The sequence below is a fragment of the Notolepis coatsorum genome (assembly GCF_963971535.1).
Source record: "Notolepis coatsorum genome assembly, chromosome: 17".
Lineage (NCBI taxonomy): Eukaryota > Metazoa > Chordata > Actinopteri > Aulopiformes > Paralepididae > Notolepis > Notolepis coatsorum.
The window spans coordinates 36,757,947-36,778,397 of record NC_140181.1 but is presented as its reverse complement, the minus strand read 5'-3'; the positions used below and the strand labels follow the sequence as shown (position 1 = coordinate 36,778,397).

Here is a 20,451-nt window from a genome sequence, read left to right as displayed (position 1 = left end):
TGCTGTACTGTCTCTGCTTCCAGCAGCTAGAGAGAGAGAGAGAGAGAAAGTTAGACTGGTAGTTATTGCTGAAGATGTGCTTTACTGTCTCTGCCTCTAGAGAGGTGGGAGAGGGAATGAGAGAGAGAGAGAGAGAGAGAGAGAGAGAGAGAGAGAGAGAGAGAGAGAGAGAGAGAGAGAGGGACAGAGAAAGGAGAGGGACCCACCTCACCCCTGCCCATTTTGACAACCTAGGATGGCTTAGAGTAGACGACAGAGTACAGCAACTTGCAATGGGCCTGGTCTACAAGATACACTACACCACTAAGATGCCCATGTACATGGGCCTCGAATACGTGGAATACTTCCCAAAGGTCAGTGAATTCCACGACCACAACACCAGAGGGAGTTCCACAAATCATGTTCAACCCAGATTCGGTTCCGCAATTATGCAACATCAATGTGGAACGCCCTACCCACAGCCGTAAAATAATGTGAATCCCTACCCACCTTCAAAACTGCTCTCAAAGAGCACCTATGGGAGGCTGCAATTCAAAACTGGCCCCGGTAAATGTCCAAACCCCCCCCCAACCCACCCACCCAACCGCCTCCAATGTACAGTTTCTTCCCCCTCGAATGTGTATATTTTCTTTTAGGATCTCTGTCTCTTAAACAGTACTGTATATTTGTATATCTTCTATGTCATAAATGTCTGGATGTTACAGTACTGTATATCTGTATGTCGTGTATGTCATAAATGTCTTGATGAATTGAAAATGGGGGACCCTGATGTAAGTCTTTCTCTGGTCTGCATCCCCATAACAATTGTGTGTATTGAGCCGTACTGTATCGTACCCATTCTGCAATCTGTTAATAACGTTTTCAATCAATTCAATCAATCATTGAGAGGGGAGGGAGAGAGAGAGGGACGGATGGAGAGTGAAGCAATATAACACAAACTAACTGACCAAGAAACACACACACTCAAACACACACTACACAGGCTGCCGGGTGGCCAAGTTTGAGAGAGGTCACAGGTTCAATCCCTGGGAACCAGAGTCCACCCCTGTCGAGGTACAAGGTGAGCAAGACACTGAAACCCTCCAGGGGCACTACTAATGTATATCTCAGAGAGAGAGAGCCAATGTACAACAGAGAGAGAGCTAATGTACACCTCAGAGAGAGAGAGAGCTAATGTACACCTCAGAGAGAGAGAGAGCTAATGTACACCTCAGAGAGAGAGAGAGCTAATGTACACCTCAGAGAGAGAGAGAGCTAATGTACACCTCAGAGAGAGAGAGAGCTAATGTACACCTCAGAGAGAGAGAGAGCTAATGTACACCTCAGAGAGAGAGAGAGCTAATGTACACCTCAGAGAGAGAGAGAGCTAATGTACACCTCAGAGAGAGAGAGAGCTAATGTACACCTCAGAGAGAGAGAGAGCTAATGTACACCTCAGAGAGAGAGAGAGCTAATGTACACCTCAGAGCGAGAGAGAGAGCTAATGTACACCTCAGAGAGAGAGAGAGATACTGTACACCTCAGAGAGAGAGAGAGAGAGCTAATGTACACCTCAGAGAGAGAGAGAGCTAATGTACACCTCAGAGAGAGAGAGAGAGAGCTAATGTACACCTCAGAGAGAGAGAGAGAGAGAGAGAGAGAGAGCTAATGTACACCTCAGAGAGAGAGAGAGAGCTAATGTACACCTCAGAGAGAGAGAGAGCTAATGTACACCTCAGAGAGAGAGAGAGCTAATGTACACCTCAGAGAGAGAGACAGCTAATGTACACCTCAGAGAGAGAGCTAATGTACACCTCAGAGAGAGAGAGAGAGCTAATGTACACCTCAGAGAGAGAGAGAGAGCTAATGTACACCTCAGAGAGAGAGAGCTAATGTACACCTCAGAGAGAGAGAGCTAATGTACACCTCAGAGCGAGAGAGAGAGAGCTAATGTACACCTCAGAGAGAGAGAGAGCTAATGTACACCTCAGAGCTCAGAGAGAGCTAATGTACACCTCAGAGAGAGAGAGAGAGCTAATGTACACCTCAGAGAGAGAGAGCTAATGTACACCTCAGAGAGAGAGAGAGAGAGCTAATGTACACCTCAGAGAGAGAGAGAGCTAATGTACACCTCAGAGAGAGAGCTAATGTACACCTCAGAGAGAGAGCTAATGTACACCTCAGAGAGAGAGAGAGCTAATGTACACCTCAGAGAGAGAGAGAGCTAATGTACACCTCAGAGAGAGAGAGAGCTAATGTACACCTCAGAGAGAGAGAGAGAGAGAGCTAATGTACACCTCAGAGAGAGAGCTAATGTACACCTCAGAGAGAGAGAGAGAGCTAATGTACACCTCAGAGAGAGAGCTAATGTACACCTCAGAGAGAGAGCTAATGTACACCTCAGAGAGAGAGAGAGAGAGCTAATGTACACCTCAGAGAGAGAGAGAGCTAATGTACACCTCAGAGAGAGAGAGAGAGCTAATGTACACCTCAGAGAGAGAGAGAGCTAATGTACACCTCAGAGAGAGAGAGAGCTAATGTACACCTCAGAGAGAGAGAGAGCTAATGTACACCTCAGAGAGAGAGAGAGAGAGAGAGAGAGAGAGCTAATGTACACCTCAGAGAGAGAGAGCTAATGTACACCTCAGAGAGAGAGAGAGCTAATGTACACCTCAGAGAGAGAGAGAGAGCTAATGTACACCTCAGAGAGAGAGAGCTAATGTACACCTCAGAGAGAGAGAGAGAGAGCTAATGTACACCTCAGAGAGAGAGAGCTAATGTACACCTCAGAGAGAGAGAGAGAGAGCTAATGTACACCTCAGAGAGAGAGCTAATGTACACCTCAGAGAGAGAGAGCTAATGTACACCTCAGAGAGAGAGAGGGAGCTAATGTACACCTCAGAGAGAGAGAGGGAGCTAATGTACACCTCAGAGAGAGAGAGCTAATGTACACCTCAGAGAGAGAGAGCTAATGTACACCTCAGAGAGAGAGAGAGAGAGAGAGAGAGAGCTAATGTACACCTCAGAGCTCAGAGAGAGCTAATGTACACCTCAGAGAGAGAGAGCTAATGTACACCTCAGAGCGATAGAGAGAGATACTGTACACCTCAGAGAGAGAGCTAATGTACACCTCAGAGAGAGAGAGAGCTAATGTACACCTCAGAGCGATAGAGAGAGCTAATGTACACCTCAGAGAGAGAGAGCTAATGTACACCTCAGAGAGAGAGAGCTAATGTACACCTCAGAGCGATAGAGAGAGCTAATGTACACCTCAGAGAGAGAGAGAGATACTGTACACCTCAGAGAGAGAGCTAATGTATACCAGAGAGAGAGAGTGAGTGAGATAGAGAGAGATAATGTACACAACAGAGATAACTCATGTACACCTTAGAAAGAGTTAATGTATGCTGTATGTGGCAGACTGGCAGACAGACAGACAGACAGACAGACAGACAGACAGACAGACAGACAGACAGACAGACAGACAGACAGACAGACAGACAGACAGACAGACAGACAGACAGACAGACAGACAGACAATAATGTACTAACCCCAGGGTTCAGGAACAGGTTGAGGTTCTTGTGCAGCAGAGCCTGGTTCTCTTGGTTCCCCATGCAGAACTTCTGAAGGAACTGGTGGGTGTGTCGAATAATCTCCTGCATCTTCACATCATTCTAGAGAGAGAGAGAGAGAGGGAGAGGGAGAGGGAGAGGGAGAGGGAGAGGGAGAGAGAGATAGAGATAGAGAGAGAGAGAGAGAGAGAGAGAGAGAGAAAGGAGAAACAGATAGAAAAAGACAGAGAAAGAGAGATACAGAGAGAAAGGGAGAGAACAAAAAGAGACAGGGAAAGGGATAGAGAAAGAGAAGGAGAAGAAGATAGCGATACACAGAGAGAAAGAGAGATACAAAAAGGGAAAGGGAGAGAGAATGAGTACAATTGAAATGGGGGAGAAATGTTATCTGCTTCACACATGTGAATTTGACTCAAACACTATAATGTACTACCAAAACTGACATGAAGACATGCTAGTCCATTTGGTCAGTAGCATTGTTTACATTTTACATTGACCGTTTGTAAATGTAACCTATTCAATATAGTCTACAAAGCACTCATAGCAGTCTACTTGTTGGGTAATGGGTAGACATACCAACATTTACTTCATCATGCCTGGCGAATTCCATGCTCAAGTTAAGTCATGTGTGTGTTTGTGTGTTTGTTGTTTGTGTGTTACCTGGTCATAGGAGACCTGCAGTAGTGTTGTGACTTTTTGATAATTACATTATTTGAATAGCCTAAAATATCATTTTTATTGTAGCATAAAGTGTGTAAATGAATTGGCATACATCTGTTCTAGAATAGCCTAATGGATATTTACGTTAAATTGTGTATTATATTGTTTAGAATGACATTACATTACAGGCTATATTTCTGTAACGTCAACTTTGCCCCAGTGGTAAGTCAGCTGAGCGCAGGACATTACACAGCCCCACGCTCCAATGTTAATTGGAGACACGTGCCACCTGTAAAAGGGTGTGTTTGATCCTTTGTTAGAGAGAATTTGTTTGAACGTGCTAAAAACCTGCCCCGCTGCTGCTCTGCCTAGAGAATCGTTGTAAAGGAAAAACAAATTAAACATGGATTATTGAGAACTACATTGCTGGTTGTGACTGAACTGAAGAACATACACTGTGAACTTTGAAGAATCATGTTTGTTAAATGGAAAAAGGACTTTGAACAGTTTATTGTGTAAACAAGTAGATCTAACATGACTTTACCTGGTCATAGGAGACCTGCAGTAGATCTAACATGACTTTACCTGGTCATAGGAGACCTGCAGTAGATCTAACATGACTTTACCTGGTCATAGGAGACCTGCAGTAGATCTAACATGACTTTACCTGGTCATAGGAGACCTGCAGTAGATCTAACATGACTTTACCTGGTCATAGGAGACCTGCAGTAGATCTAACATGACTTTACCTGGTCATAGGAGACCTGCAGTAGATCTAACATGACTTTACCTGGTCATAGGAGACCTGCAGTAGATCTAACATGACTTTACCTGGTCATAGGAGACCTGCAGTAGATCTAACATGACTTTGTGAGCTCCCATGTTCTTCAACAGCCGCTGTTGTTTCTTCCAAACTCCACTACTGCACATCTTATTCAACCTCTCCAAGATCTGGAGAGAGAAAGAGATAGAGAGAGAAAGAGAGAGATAGTGAGAAGGAGGGAGGGAGAGAGAAATGGAGAAAGAAAAAGAGGAGGGAAAGAGGTGGAGGGAGAGACGGAGAGAGAGAGAGAGAAATGAGGGAAAGAGAGAAAGGAGAGAGGAGGGGTAGATGAAGTTAGACAGAGATATTGTAAATGTAGACTGATACAATAGGAGGAAGATGAGCAGTAGCCTAGCGGTTAAAGATGCAAGCTTGTGATCAGAAGGTTGCTGGTTCAAATCCTCAAATCAGCTGGGGAAAATAGAGCACAGAAGTGAATGAGTAACACTCTCCCCCAGTCAGCAACTACAATATATGTGCCCTTGAGCAAGCCGGCACTTAACCCTAAACTGCTGGTTGTACTGGGCAGCTCCTAGTGGTCAACAGTGTCAGGCTGTGGTTGTACTGGGCAGCTCCTAGTGGTCAACAGTGTCAGGCTGTGGTTGTACTGGGCAGCTCCTAGTGGTCAACAGTGTCAGGCTGTGGTTGTACTGGGCAGCTCCTTGTGGTCAACAGTGTCAGGCTGTGGTTGTACTGGGCAGCTCCAAGTGGTCAACAGTGTCAGGCTGTGGTTGTACTGGGCAGCTCCAAGTGGTCAACAGTGTCAGGCTGTGGTTATATTGGGCAGCTCCGAGTGGTCAACAGTGTCAGGCTGTGGTTGTATTGGGCAGCTCCGAGTGGTCAACAGTGTCAGACTGTGGTGATACTTAATTAATGGTTAATGGAAAGAGAGAGAACGGGACCGCAGATGAGTTAGAGATGGAGAGAGAGAGGACGAATATTCTAACCTCTTTGACTTCCAGGTAGGTTTCACTGCTCCTCTGCAAGTTAGAATGGAGAGATACAAGGGAAGAGAGAGAGAGAGAGAAAATACATATATTCTGACTTATCTGACTTTCTTATAGTTGTCTTTTGATTTTCTCCAGGTTATGATAGAGATAGATAAAGAAATGTAGAGAGATTGATGGAGGGAGAGTTGAAGAGTATTCTGACCTCTTTGAATTCCTGACAGCTGTCGTTGTTCTTCTCCGGGTAAGGATGGAGAGAATAGATTTGGAGAGATAAAGATAAAAATAAACAAAGACAGAGTGATAGAGAGACAGATTCTGAGTCCTTTGACAATTTAGTAGTTGTTCGCTGAGGATAGATAGACAGACAGACAGACAGACAGACAGACAGACAGACAGACAGACAGACAGACAGACAGACATAGATAGATAGATAGATAGATAGATAGATAGATAGATAGATAGATAGATAGATAGATAGATAGATAGATAGATAGATAGATAGATAGATAGATAGATAGATAGATAGATAGATAGATAGATAGATAGATAGATAGATAGATAGATAGATAGATAGATAGATAGATAGATAGATAGATAGATAGATAGATAGATAGATAGATAGATAGATAGATAGATAGATAGATAGATAGATAGATAGATAGATAGATAGATAGATAGATAGATAGATAGATAGATAGATAGATAGATAGATAGATAGATAGATAGATAGATAGATAGATAGATAGATAGATAGATAGATAGATAGATAGATAGATAGATAGATAGATAGATAGATAGATAGATAGATAGATAGATAGACAGATAGATAGATAGATATAGATAGATAAATAGATACAGACAGACGTACAGAGAGACAGACAGACAGACAGACAGACAGACAGACAGACAGACAGACAGACAGACAGACAGACAGACAGACAGACAGACAGACAGACAGACAGACAGACAGACAGACAGACAGACAGACAGACAGACAGGCAGACAGACAGACAGACAGACAGACAAACAGACAGATAGATTCCAACCTCTTTGACTGTCTGATAGTTCTCGTTTGTCTTCTCCAGTTTCTCTTTCTTGGGAGGGTTGTCCTCTGATGCCATCTACAGGACATGAGAGAAAGCATGCATATTTATATAGAACAGCTGCTACAGCGGACAGGGATCCTAACAGCTGGAATGAAATGAAAAGTTACAGGTTGAAGTGAAGTCAAAGCAAGATAAATGTTTCAAAAGGCAGAGAGAGAAAGTTATAATGAATGTTGGCTACATTTAAAAATCCACATTCAGGCCAAACCACATACAGTCACTCAAAAACTGCTTTTGAATGTGGATCCATTTACTGTATATTCATGTAACAGTATAGAGGTCTGCAGGCCCTGCCTCCTTTCTGGTGACACACTGTACCCTCTGGAAAAAATTACTTTGAATTCAGCCAATCAACCGTCAACAGTGAAAGTGCATAGCAAATCAAATCACAGTTCTATGCTGACGATGTCGTGCTGTTCGGCTCCCACCTCTCCTTTCTCCTTCTTCTCTTTCTTCTCCTTCTTTCCCTCTCCACCACCACTGCTCTTCTTCTCCACCCAGAGCTCAGATTTCTCCACCAATGTCCTCAGTCTGTCCAGGTCTGATTTAATCAGCTTGTAGTTCTCTACGTCCTGAGACGAAATCAACAACTGGACCTAGAGAGAGAGAGAGAGAGAGAGAGAGAGAGAGAGAGAGAGAGAGAGAGAGAGAGAGAGAGAGAGAGAGAGAGAGAGAGAGAGAGAGAGAGAGAGAGAGAGAGAGAGAGAGAGAGAGAGAGAGAGAGAGAGAGAGAGAGGGGGGAGGGAGAGGGAAGGAGGGAGAGAGATAAAGAGAGAAGAGAGAGGGGAGAGAGAAAGAGAGGGGGGAGAGAAAGAGGGTGAAGGAGAGAGATGGAGAGAGAGAAAGAAGCAGAGAGAGGGGGGTTTCAAATGTTATTGAAACATTTGGGTTTTACTGCAAACAATGCTTGGTGCCCCCCTCCCCTCCCTCCAGGACATCTACAATACACGCCTGGCCCGCAAAGCACTACGCATTGCGGGCGACATCACACACCCCTCACACTCCCCTGCCCTCCGGGAGGAGCCTCCGAGCCAGGACCAGCAGACTAAAAGACAGCTTCATACACCAGGCTGTCAGGAAGCTGAACTCTCTCCCAGCTCACCCCCCCGCTCTCAGAGAGAGAGAGAGAGAGAGAGAGAGAGAGAGAGAGAGAGAGAGAGAGAGAGAGAGAGAGAGAGAGAGAGAGAGAGAGAGAGAGAGAGAGAACTGAACACGAAAAGTTGCCCTTCTGCTCTCAATATGGATATATTGCTGTTAGATGCTCTGGCAGGCCGTACGCATATAACGCATAATATTTAGAGATCGTCTAGATCTATTTGCAGAGCCAGATGAGTGGCTGCTTAGCCATTTCAGATTGCCAAGAGTGGTCCTTTTAGATGTATGCAATATTCTGGAGCCTCAACTCAGACACAACACACGCCAGTCAAATCCTGTGCCTCCACACCTACAAGTTCTGAGCGCACTCTGGGTTTTAGCCACAGGGACCTTTCAGAATAGAATAGAATAGACTTTTAATTGTCATTGCACAGTATACAACGAAATTTCAGGGGAGCTCCCACAGACCGTAGTACAATATATACATACATGAAACACATAACACTGTACATATAACAGAATATTTTAAATAATAAAGTGCATGATGAGCAGTAACATAGTGGTTTATCAAGTCCAGGTAAGTGCATGGTGCACGTGAGGGGACTGTCAATGAGCGTTTAACAGTCTGACTGCTTGGGGGAAAAAGCTGTTCATAAGTCTTGAACTCTTTGCATTTATGGACCGGTATCTCCTCCCTGAGGGAAGGAGCTGAAAGAGGTGATGTGCTGGGTGAGACTGGTCCTTGATGATACACTTGGAGCGGTGGAGGCAGCGGGAGGTGAAGACGGAGGTGATGTTTCACCACCCTCTGTAGAGCATCTTGCTCTGCCTTTGTGCAGCTGGAGAACCACACAGACACACCGTGTTTCAGAGAGAGATAGGTGACATGTCAGGTATTTCCCAACCTACTGCGCTGGATGGGCAACTTCAACCTGCCTGACTCATCTCCAGTGATGGGAATAACGGCGTTATAAATAACAGGGTTATAAATAACAGCGTTACTAACAGCATTCGTTTTTTCAGTAACGAGTAATCTAACGAATTACTCTTCCAATCTTAATAACGCTGTTACCGTTACTGCCAAAAAATGCGACGTGTTACTATGATTGAAGCTGTTTTTTTCATCAGACAGATCTCTGCGCCGAGAGGCATACTGTTCTTCTTCCTTGGTTAGTGGACAGCGCGCGAGACAAGCGCATACTGTACATGCTGACGATTGGCTGAGGTTGAGTAAAATGTCATGGTAAGCCAATCAGAGGTAGAGGTGGGCGGGTGTTCAAAAGCACTCAGAGTCTGACACACAGCGACAACACAAGCGAGTCACAGTCAACGACTGAGCGTTTTGATAGTTTGTTTGGTGAGCCCAAATAATCCAAAACGAATCCAACGAACAACACAAGCAAGCAGTCAACGACAGACCGTGGGTCCATGAGCGTTTTTTGTTCACTCTTGTGTTAGTTGTGTTGCAGCGCAGGGCAGTAGTGGAGGCTCTACTGCCAGTGCTATAAACATAGTGCTGCACTTCCTGGTTTAATAGCAGTCTTCAGGTGCTCAGAGTGAGATATATATATCTGTATGTCATGCATGTCTTAAATGTCATGATTAGATTAGTTTAGATGATTAGATTAGATTCTTATATCTGTATGTTGTGTATGTCATAAATGTCATGAATTGAAAATGGGGGACCCTGATGTAAACAAAACTAACGTCTTTCTCTGGTCTGCATCCCCTTTACAATTGTGTGTATTGAGCTGTACTGTACTGTACCAATGCTGCAATCTGTTCATTAAAATGTTCAATCAATCAGTATATATTTGTTATTTATTTTTGGTATAGTGCTTAACAAGCATAATTTAATGTTGCCCAGTTGTGGCCTGTTGAGGGGCAATACATATCAAAAGTTCCAAAACATCTATTGTGTTTGTATTTGTATGATCCACACTATATAAGCATAGTAATTATAATATCTACATACATGGCATTTGATTGGAGGCTAGTCTCACTTTGTCCCACAGCAACATTAAAATAGTTTAGATTTGTGTATGTTGTTTATGTAAAAAATTTACTTGAAAGTAACACAATAATTACTTTCTGAAGTAACTAGTTACTTTTATAATTTGTAACTGAGTAAGTAATTTAGTTACTTTTTGGAAGAAGTAACTAGTAACTGTAACTAGTTACTTTTTAAAAGTAACTTGCCCAACGCTGCTCATCTCAGTCGGACACAGTGGTCTCCCTCCTACAATCCTTTGACATGACTCCCACTGTCATGCCTCCCACTCACAAAGCAGGCAACTCCTTGGATCTCATATTCTCCCGTAACTCCAGCATCATTAACACCACGGTAACTCCCCTGCATGTATCTGACCATTCCTTCATATCCTTCTCACTAACTCTCATGCTTAACCGAAAGCCCTCCACTCCAACTCAAACCATGTCAGACGCAACCTGCCCTCCCTATCCCCCTCCACCCTCTCCTCTGACATACTATCTGCTCTACCTTTGAGTGAAACCTTCTCTGCTCTCCCCCCAGAAATGGCAACCTCCACCCTCCTCTCAGCCCTCGCAACCTCCTTCCTGGCATATCGTGCGGCGAAGGGAACGGCTCTCGCCTACCTCCGGTCAATGGTCTCTAACTACACACCCTCAAGACCCCTATGCACTGCATCTTCTGGCCGCCTCAGACCTACTCCTATCCGAGCTCCGGGAGGGTCATCAAAGAGAAGTCGCCAATTCTTGGTCCTTGCCCCACAATGGTGGAACGAACTTCCCACCACAGTTAGGACAGCCGAAACCCGTCGAATCTTTCGCTGTTGAATAAAGACGCACTTCTTCAATCATTATCTGAAAAAAAATTTAAAATAAATAAAAAGAAAACTCTAACCTTACTGTCATGCACTTGTCCTAATATACTAACCTACACTGTAGCACTCAACACCTTGATGAACATTGTTACTCAGCTGATAGAGTTGTACCCTTCCTGCTGTCTTGTTGTACAAAACTTGTAAGTTGCTTTGGATAAAAGCGTCAGCTAAATGACAAAATGTAAATGTAAATGTTTGTGTGTGCGTATGTGTGTGTGTGTGTGTGTGTGTGTGTGTGTGTGCGTGTGTGCGCGTGTGTGTGTGTGTGTGTGTGTGTGTGTGTGTGTGTGTGTGTGTGTGTGTGTGTGTGTGTGTGTGTGTGTGTGTGTGTGTGTGTATTTACCTGTTTGAAGGTGTGCAGTACTTCTTGTCTTTGGCTGAAGTGTTTGAACAGCAGCTGCAGCGCTCCAGACACCAGAGGAGGGTAGTCATGCATGGCCAGATGAATCAACACACGCAGAAACATCCTGCCTCCTTCATCATCCACCTCCAAGATACTGTTACCTTTACTGAGAGAGAAAGAGAGAGAGAAGGAGAGAGAGAGAGACAGACATAGAGAGAGAGAAGAGAGAGAAGGGGAGAGAAAGAGAAGACACAGAGTGAGACACCCACACACACACACACACAGAGAAGAGAGAGAGAAACAGAGAGGGAGAGAAAGGGATATTTAGTTAGTATTGAATATAGTAAGTTAGTATTGAATATAATAGTTAGTATTGTAGTAAGCTTAGTATTGAATATAGTAGTTAGTATTTAATATAGTAAGTTCATATTGAATATAGTAAGTTAGTATTGAGTATAGTAGTTAGTACTGATAATAGTAGGTTAGTACTGAGTATAGTAAATTCATAATAGTTAGTATTGAATATAGCAGTTAGTGGTATAGTACTGAGTATAGTACATTCATATAGTAGTTAGTATTGAATATAGCAGTTAGTGGTAGGTTAGTACTAAGTATAGTCAATTAGTATTGAATATAGTAGTTAGTGATAGGTTAGTACTAGGGATGTCCAATATTATCGGCCTACCGATATTGGCATTCAAATGTAATATCGGAAAATATCGGTATCGGTTCTAAGAAAATATATATATATATATTAGTAGTTAGTACTGAGTATAGTAAATTGGTATTGAATATAGTAAGATAGTATTGAAGAGTAGTTAGTACTGAGTATAGTAAATTAGTATTACATATAGTAGTTAGTACTGAGTATAGTAAATTGGTATTGAATATAGTAAGATAGTATTGAATATAGTAGGTTAGTACTGAGTATAGTGAATTAGTATTGATTATAGTAGTTAGTATTGAATATAGTGGGTTATTGAATATAGTAGTTAGTGGTAGGCTATTACTGAGTATAGTAGATTAGTATTGGATATAGTAGGTTCTTGGTAGGTTAATACTGAGTATAGTAAATTAGTATTGAATATAGTAGTTAGTGTTGAATATAGTCAAGGTCAAAGTCAACTTTATTTATAAAGCACATTTAAATCAACCGAAGTTGTACCAAAATGCTGTACAATATAAAAACAGAAATACTAAAAGAAAATACAAAATACAGTATACACACACAGTCATAAAAACTACAATAATAAAAATGTTTAAACAAAATAAACAATCACCACACGACCAGGGATGTTTGGCTTACCAAGCCTCAGAACGCCAATAAAAACAGGTGAGTCTTCAGCTGTGTTTAAAGATTTTGTAGGGTCTGGGCAGACCTAATTTCCAGTGGAAGAGTGTTCCATATTTTAGGGGCAGCCACCACAAAAGCTCGATCACCTTTAGTCTTTAGCCTAGACCTCGGGACATCTAAGAGTAATTTGTTTTCTGACCTCAGTGCTCTAGCAGGGGTACAAAGATGGAGGAGTTCAGCTAGGTACTGAGGGGCCAGACCATTTAAGGCCTTGAACACAAACATAGCTATTTTAAAATCAATTCTGAAACGAACAGGAAGCCAGTGCAGGGAAGCCAGTACTGGACTGGTGTGCTCACGCCTCTTTGTGCCGGTCAAGAGGCGTGCAGCAGCGTTCTGCACTAGCTGCAGGCGTCGCAAGGAGAGCTGGTCGAGACCCACATACAGGGCATTACAGTAGTCCAGCCTGGACGGTATAAAAGCATGGATGACCCTCTCCAGGTCTTTGGGAAAGAGGTAGGGCTTTACCTTTGCCAGGAGCCTCAGTTGAAAAAAGGAGCCTTTTGCCACAGACCCAATCTGTTTGTCAAATTTCAGCTCACTGTCAAAGGTGACACCAAGGCTTTTTATAAAATTGTGTTTTTTGGCATCGAGGGGCCCTAAAACACCAGCAGAGTTTCCCAAGCGGTCCAGATGCCCAAACACAATTACCTCCGTCTTGCCGTCATTAACATTTAGGAAGTTTAGATCCATCCAAATCTTAATGTCGGCAAGAGCGGCCAGTAGGCCAATAGTAGTTAGTGGTAGGTTAGTATTGGATATACTGTAGTAGTTAGTATTGAATAATAGTTAGTGGTAGGTTAGTATTGAATATAGTAGTTAGTGGTAGGTTAGTATTGAATATAGTAGTTAGTGGTAGTTTAGTATTGAATATAATAGTTAGTATTGAGTTGAGTAGTTCTTGGTGTTGAACCTACCCCACTCCAAACATGGCCTCTGCCTGCTCTCCAATGTGCTGCAGGTTGATGGCGGCTGAGAAGGTGTTAATCAAGTATGTTAATGTTAATCAAGTAAATTAACCATATTTAATTGAATTTAATTCAGATTAAATGGATAGTTCTGATCTTGGAACCCTAGCCCTATTTCTTTCTTACTAATGATGATGGTGATCAGTAGAGTCCTTTCTCAGCACAATCCATGCTGTTCCTCATACTAGCTCCGGCTAGTTAGCTACTAACCAATGCAAAGTCAAAGGGGTCACACTCCTGTCTGTACAAGTTGACTTGAGGAAAACGTATAGACAAGAGCTTGACCCCATTGACTTTGCATTGGCTTTGCACAGAATGTGCATGTCTATCTTCCAACATGGCTCGTCACAATTAGAAACCACTTTTGAAATAAAGCACCTACTCTCTTTACAGTGGTAGAGCAGGTAAAACACTGGACAGGTATTATATTACTATTGAACTGTGACAAAAACTATGTATTTCTTGATATATTTCTATATATTTCTCATATATCAACACATGGCAACCGTTGTTGTCTCTTTCCTCCAACATGGAGGAAACATGGACATTCTAAACATCATATGAAAGGCCTCTATTGTCAGTTGACATTGGTTCCCATGTTCACATGGACCAGCGTTTCTCATGCACACACACACACACACACACACACACACACACACACACACACACACACACACACACACACACACACACACACACACACACACACACACACACACACACACACACACACACACACACAAACCTCATCCAGTATAGACAGTTCTGTGAGTTATCACGTCATTAGTTTACCCATTTATTATAATGCAGTATAAATGGCAACGGCAGCACAGTTAGTCATGGCGGTGCCCCCTGCAGCTAAAGCACAACAACTTACACAGAAGATAAATCATACCAGCAAATACTGAAACTGAACAGCAGGGGGCGCTGTGAACGAATCCTCCACAGGGAATTTAACTTACAGAGTACACTAGAGTGGCTGCATACAGTACAGAATAGAACCAAAGCGGGTGGAGGCTGGGGTGGAGGTGGGTGAAAACTGTATTGCAAATAAAGCAGCCGCATACAGTGTCAGGGAGTCAGTGTCAGAGAGTGAGAGTGTCAGAGAGTTAGTGTGTCAGAGTTTTAGAGTGTCAGAGTGTCAGAGTTTTAGAGAGTCAGAGCGTCAGAGAGTCAGAGTTTTAGAGAGTCAGAGAGTCAGAGTGTCAGAGAGTCAGAGAGTCAGAGTGTCAGAGAGTCAGAGAGTCAGAGAGTCAGAGTGTCAGAGAGTCAGAGAGTCAGAGTGTCAGAGAGTCAGAGAGTCAGAGAGTCAGAGAGTCAGAGAGTCAGAGAGCCAGAGTGTCAGAGAGTCAGAGAGTCAGAGAGTCAGAGAGTCAGAGAGTCAGAGAGTCAGAGAGTCAGAGAGTCAGAGAGTCAGAGAGTCAGAGAGTCAGAGTGTCAGAGAGTCAGAGAGTCAGAGTGTCAGAGAGTCAGAGTGTCAGAGAGTCAGAGTGTCAGAGCGTGAGAGAATCAGTGTCAGAGATTCAGAGAGTCAGTGTCAGAGAGTCAGAGTGTCAGAGAGTCAGATTGTCAGAGAGTCAGAGTTTTAGAGTGTCAGAGAGTCAGAGTGTCAGAGTGTCAGAGAGTCAGAGAGTCAGAGTGTCAGAGAGTCAGAGAGTCAGAGAGTCAGAGTGTCAGAGAGTCAGAGAGTCAGAGTGTCAGAGAGTCAGAGAGTCAGAGAGTCAGAGAGTCAGAGAGTCAGAGAGCCAGAGTGTCAGAGAGTCAGAGAGTCAGAGAGTCAGAGAGTCAGAGAGTCAGAGAGCCAGAGTGTCAGAGAGTCAGAGAGTCAGAGAGTCAGAGAGTCAGAGAGTCAGAGAGTCAGAGTGTCAGAGAGTCAGAGAGTCAGAGTGTCAGAGAGTCAGAGTGTCAGAGAGTCAGAGAGTCAGAGTGTCAGAGAGCCAGAGAGTCAGAGAGTCAGAGAGTCAGAGAGCCAGAGAGTCAGAGAGTGTGGGAATGAGCAGGTGTTTCAACTGCAGATACCTGTTGTCTTCCAGGTAACAGTGACACCTGGCAGCCTATTGCTTAATAACAGCGGAGCAGTGCTGCCGTTGCTTCCGCGTTTTCCCTGATTGGCTGCGACACGCCCCGCGGCAGGCGCGGCAACCGCAGAGCGTCCGCTCTGCCGCGGAGCGGAGCGGCAGAGCTTGCGGAATTATGTAACCGCCCTAATCCGCCATGATTTTCAGTCGGCGCTCAGCTCACCTGGCAGCGCAGCGGTCCTGCGGTCCGTTGTTGACGAGTTCGAATCCCATAAAAAAAAAATTTTTAACGTGATTTTTTTTTTTAACGTGTATTCTTTCGCCGGTTAAGGTTAGGCATGGTTAAGGTTAAGGTTAAGGTTAGGCATTGTTTCGGAGTTGGTTAAGGTTAGAACGGTTAAGTTTAGGCGCTGTTAAGGAGCTGGTTAAGGTTAGAGTTTGTCTTAGAGAATGGCAATATTCTTTCTATGGTTAAGGTTAAGGTTAGGCATGGTTAAGGTTAAGGTTAAGGTTAGGCATTGTTTCGGAGTTGGTTAAGGTTAGAACGGTTAAGTTTAGGCGCTGTTAAGGAGCTGGTTAAGGTTAGAGTTTGTCTTAGAGACAGCCTATTTCCGCACTGCCGCTCTCCCGCGTTGCCGCGGTCACATGGTCAAATTGTCACATTCTTGCACTGCTCCGCTGTTAAAAAGCAACACGCCACCTGGCAGCCGTGGGATAAATAACAATTACACTGATTTAACACTGCTGTGTGTATGTGTCTATGTAAGTGTGCATGTGTGTGTCTCAGTAAGTGTGCATGTGTGTGTGTCTCTGTAAGTGTGCATGTATGTGTGTCTCTCTGTAAGTGTGCATGTATGTGTGTCTCTCTGTAAGTGTGCATGTATGTGTGTCTCTCTGTAAGTGTGCATGTGTGTGTGTCTCTCTGTAAGTGTGCACGTGTGTGTGTCTTTCTGTAAGTGTGCATGTGTGTGTGTGTGTCTCTCTGTAAGTGTGTGTGTGCATGTGTGTGTGTGTGTGTGTGTGTGTGCGTGTGTGTGTACCTGCTTGCTCCAGGCTGGTGGTGGCGTCAGCGTCGGCCATGGGGTAAACATCAACAAACTCCTTCTTAAAGACAGACAGCAGGAAGGAGATACGGTAGTCCAGACGCACATTCAGGATGAACTGATGAGGAGAAGAGGTGAGGAGAGGAGAGGAGTGGAGAGGAGAGCAGAGGAGAGGAGAGGAAAGGAAAGGAGGGGAGAGGAAATGAGAGGAGAGTTGAGGAGAGAAGAGAAGAAAGAGAAGAGAAGAGAAGAGAAGAGAAGAGAAGAGAAGAGAAGAGAAGAGAAGAGAAGAGAAGAGAAGAGAAGAGAAGAGAAGAGAAGAGAAGAGAAGAGAAGAGAGGAGAGGAGAAGAGGGGAGAGGAGAAGAGGGGAGAGGAGAGGAGAGGAGAAAAGAGGAGAAGAGATGAGGAGAGATTTTAATGTTCATACGTAGGGTTTCTCTAATATGAATCACATTGGACAAAATATGTTTATGTCTCAGTATCCTGGAAGACTCCTCACATGGTGTTACAGTATATGAGTGTCCACTGTTGGCGATAGAGAGTGGAAAAATATACATTATATAAAATGCTTATATAAAAAAAAAACGTCATACCTGCAATATCTCCAGTATTTTTAGCTTGGTGTCCATGACAGTGAGGTCCATCTTGTCAATACTGTCTTTGCTGGCTCTCTGTCCCTCAAGCGCCCCCGCCCCCATCCCCGCCCCTCTTCCCGCCGGACCTGCAAACATGGACTGCTTCCTGTTGAGCACCATGGTGGACATGATCTGACCCATGTGACCCATGGAACGCTTAACATTCTTCCCTTCAGAGAGAGAGAGAGAAAGAGAGAGAGAGAAAGAAAGAGAAAGAGAGAGAGAGACATAGAGATATAGAGAGATACACCGATACATAGAGAGAGAGAGCGAGAGAGAGAGAGAGAGAGAGAGAGAGAGAGAGAGAGAGAGAGAGAGAGATAGAGACAGAGAGAGAAAGAGAGAGACACCGATGCATAGAGAGAGCGAGAGAGAGAGAGAGAGACACACACAGAGACATAGAGAGAGAGAGACACCGATACATAGAGAGAGCGAGATAGAGAGAGATAGAGAGAGAGAGAGACAGAGAGAGAGAGAGAAAGAGAGAGAGACAGGCAGACAGAGACAGGAGGAGACAGAGACCGAGAGACAGAGAGAGAGAGATAGAGAGAGAGAGAGAGAGAGAGAGAGAGAGAGAGAGAGGGAGACAGAGAGACAGATATAGATTATTTTGCTATTGTCAAAAAGATACAAGATAAGACACAAATATGTCTAGTCTATACAGTGTAGACATCTATTTTATAGTGGAATTGTCACAGAACAAGAGGCCACTGTCATGAAACAAGAACCTTATTTCTACAGGGTTGTCTACTCCATGGAACAGAGGGTTGTATGAACAGGGTGAGGCAAACAATAGCAAGAGCCCTATAGGGAGGTGTAGTGGTTACGTCATTGCTGTTTCCAGCTTGGTCCACAAATAAAGCATTGGCATGGTGTACGTGTACCTTTCTGTGTGTATTCATCCACAATCTATAGCTCAACGTGAAAAAATTCCCAATTAATCGTAAAGGTAGCAAAATAACAACGTTTATGTTTTCGTTCACTGAGGAACTACACTTCTCTCTGCCGCTGCTGACGGCAACAGCACTGAACGACAGGCGTTCTACTGGTAAGTGTAGTTATTTTTTAACGACAAATTAAAAACCTTATAACTACCTTTATTTCAACCAAAATGCTCAAACAATAATGTTAGTGATAGTAGGGAACTCATTTTGTGCAAAAATGGAAAGCTTGCCAATGTTCATGAGGCAGAATTGTTACAATAGCCGATAATCCATTTTCCTAATGATAAATCCCTATTGAACCGTGCGGGAAACTAAAGTGACGTCAGACCACACCTCCCTATACTGTATGAACAAAGTTGCGTAAACAGTAGCTGAATCATAATGATGGAACATGAGCCCTGTATTGTCAGGGTTAGCAACAAAAAAAATAAACTACCTGATCCATCGTCGTGAAACAACGGCCCTGTATGTGCCGGGTTGGGCAAGCAGTCGATGATACCCAGCAGGGTCCTGGTGAGTCTGAGCAGCTCAAAGAAGCTGTAGAAACCAAAGTAGATCAGGTGTCTGGCCAAACTCACCACCTGGAGAGAGAGAGAGAGAGAGAGAGAGAGAGAGAGAGAGAGAGAGAGAGAGAGAGAGAGAGAGAGAGAGAGAGAGAGAGAGAGAGAGACACACACATTAAACAACAAGACCATTACAATTCACGCAATTCTAATTCGTCGATTAGATTAGATTTAGATTCAAATGTATTGTCATTATACAGCACAAGTACAACAAAAAGTGTAATAGCAATATACAATGTACAGGTGATTAAACCAGGTATAACATATATAAATGAGTACTACTGAGTAATAATGCTAATCACATGTACAGAATGTACAGTGTTATAGTATTATCATGTACAATGATACAGGTATGAAGACACTATGGTAGTAAGTCATACTGGCCAGCAGCGTAACTAGTAAGAGTAGGTAAGGTATATGTACTAGTGCTGTCAGGCGATTAAAAAAATGTATCTAATTAATTACAGGATTTGTAATAAATTAATCTAATTAATCGCATTTTAATCGCATAACCATTTTAGGCCTAATATTCTATATTCTATAATCATATTTCAAATTGCATGTGTCCGGATGGCAGAATTCAGTACTGTATCTACAAAACCTTCTGTTTAATCATCTTCCCTTTATTAATTTGCTTAGATTTGTCAGGTCTGGTAAATTTTAGCATGGTGTTATTTACAGTAAAAAAAAATAAAAAATAAAATAATTGAATTGATATTCTCATTTGGTTCATTACAATTTACTCAAGCCTAGTAACAGACACAGTATTTCTGACACTGGGAATACATTCCCTGAGATCCATAGATCAGATACCACTTCATAGGTGAGTTAGTCAGATACAGGGTAATTAACTAACCTCAGGGGTGAGTTAGTCAGAGAGGAGACATGGTAATTAAATAACTTCATAGGTGAGTTAGTCAGAGAGGAGACAGGGTAATTAACTAACCTCATAGGTGAGTTAGTAAGAGAGGAGACAGGGTAATTAACTAACCTCATAGGTGAGTTAGTCAGATAGGAGACAGGGTAATTAACTAACCTCATAGGTGAGTTAGTACGAGAGGAGACAGGATAATTAACTAACCTCATAGGTGAGTTAGTAAGAGAGGAGACAGGGTAATTAACTAACCTCATAGGTGAGTTAGTAAGAGAGGAGACAGGGTAATTAACTAACCTCATAGGTGAGTTATATACTCGTACTGGCCAATCGCGTCTCGCTCTTCGCCATTGAGATATACCTCATCTCCAGTACCTACTGTACTTCATTAACGAAACAAAGCACCCATGCACTTGACCAGGCCCCGCCCCAGTGTACCCCTATAAGGCACCAGGCATGGTCACACTCGCCCTACCTCTTTTTTCGTTTTCCATCATGGACGTGCATTGCATCCCATGTAACTAGTGTTATGAAATGCAGAGAGAAATTGAACAATGTTGGGTTTTCGCCGGAGATTTGCCATCCCCTGGAATCTTCTCGGCATGTTCCAACGGCACGTCGGGTCTGTCCTGGGGTTTCCTCGTCTTTTGACAGCAG

At 43.3% G+C, this 20,451-nt stretch overlaps 1 protein-coding gene across 1 annotated transcript in view; it reads right to left on the bottom strand.

The window, feature by feature from the left end:
- Positions 1-20,451, bottom strand: part of itpr3 (inositol 1,4,5-trisphosphate receptor, type 3) — a gene marked incomplete at its 3' end in the record, with an annotated part of 178,829 nt that overhangs the window by 61,555 nt on the left and 96,823 nt on the right. The window contains exons 22-33 of the mRNA XM_084333416.1: positions 18,794-18,938; positions 17,372-17,583; positions 16,774-16,894; positions 13,665-13,719; positions 11,394-11,559; positions 7,520-7,687; positions 7,032-7,106; positions 6,188-6,217; positions 5,983-6,015; positions 5,044-5,163; positions 3,532-3,654; positions 1-26 (exon numbers count right to left, since the gene is read on the bottom strand). The exon at positions 1-26 is cut by the window's left edge and continues 175 nt beyond it. Coding sequence (XP_084189542.1) covers positions 1-26; positions 3,532-3,654; positions 5,044-5,163; positions 5,983-6,015; positions 6,188-6,217; positions 7,032-7,106; positions 7,520-7,687; positions 11,394-11,559; positions 13,665-13,719; positions 16,774-16,894; positions 17,372-17,583; positions 18,794-18,938 — 1,274 coding nt within the window. The remainder of the gene's footprint in view (positions 27-3,531; positions 3,655-5,043; positions 5,164-5,982; positions 6,016-6,187; positions 6,218-7,031; positions 7,107-7,519; positions 7,688-11,393; positions 11,560-13,664; positions 13,720-16,773; positions 16,895-17,371; positions 17,584-18,793; positions 18,939-20,451) is intronic.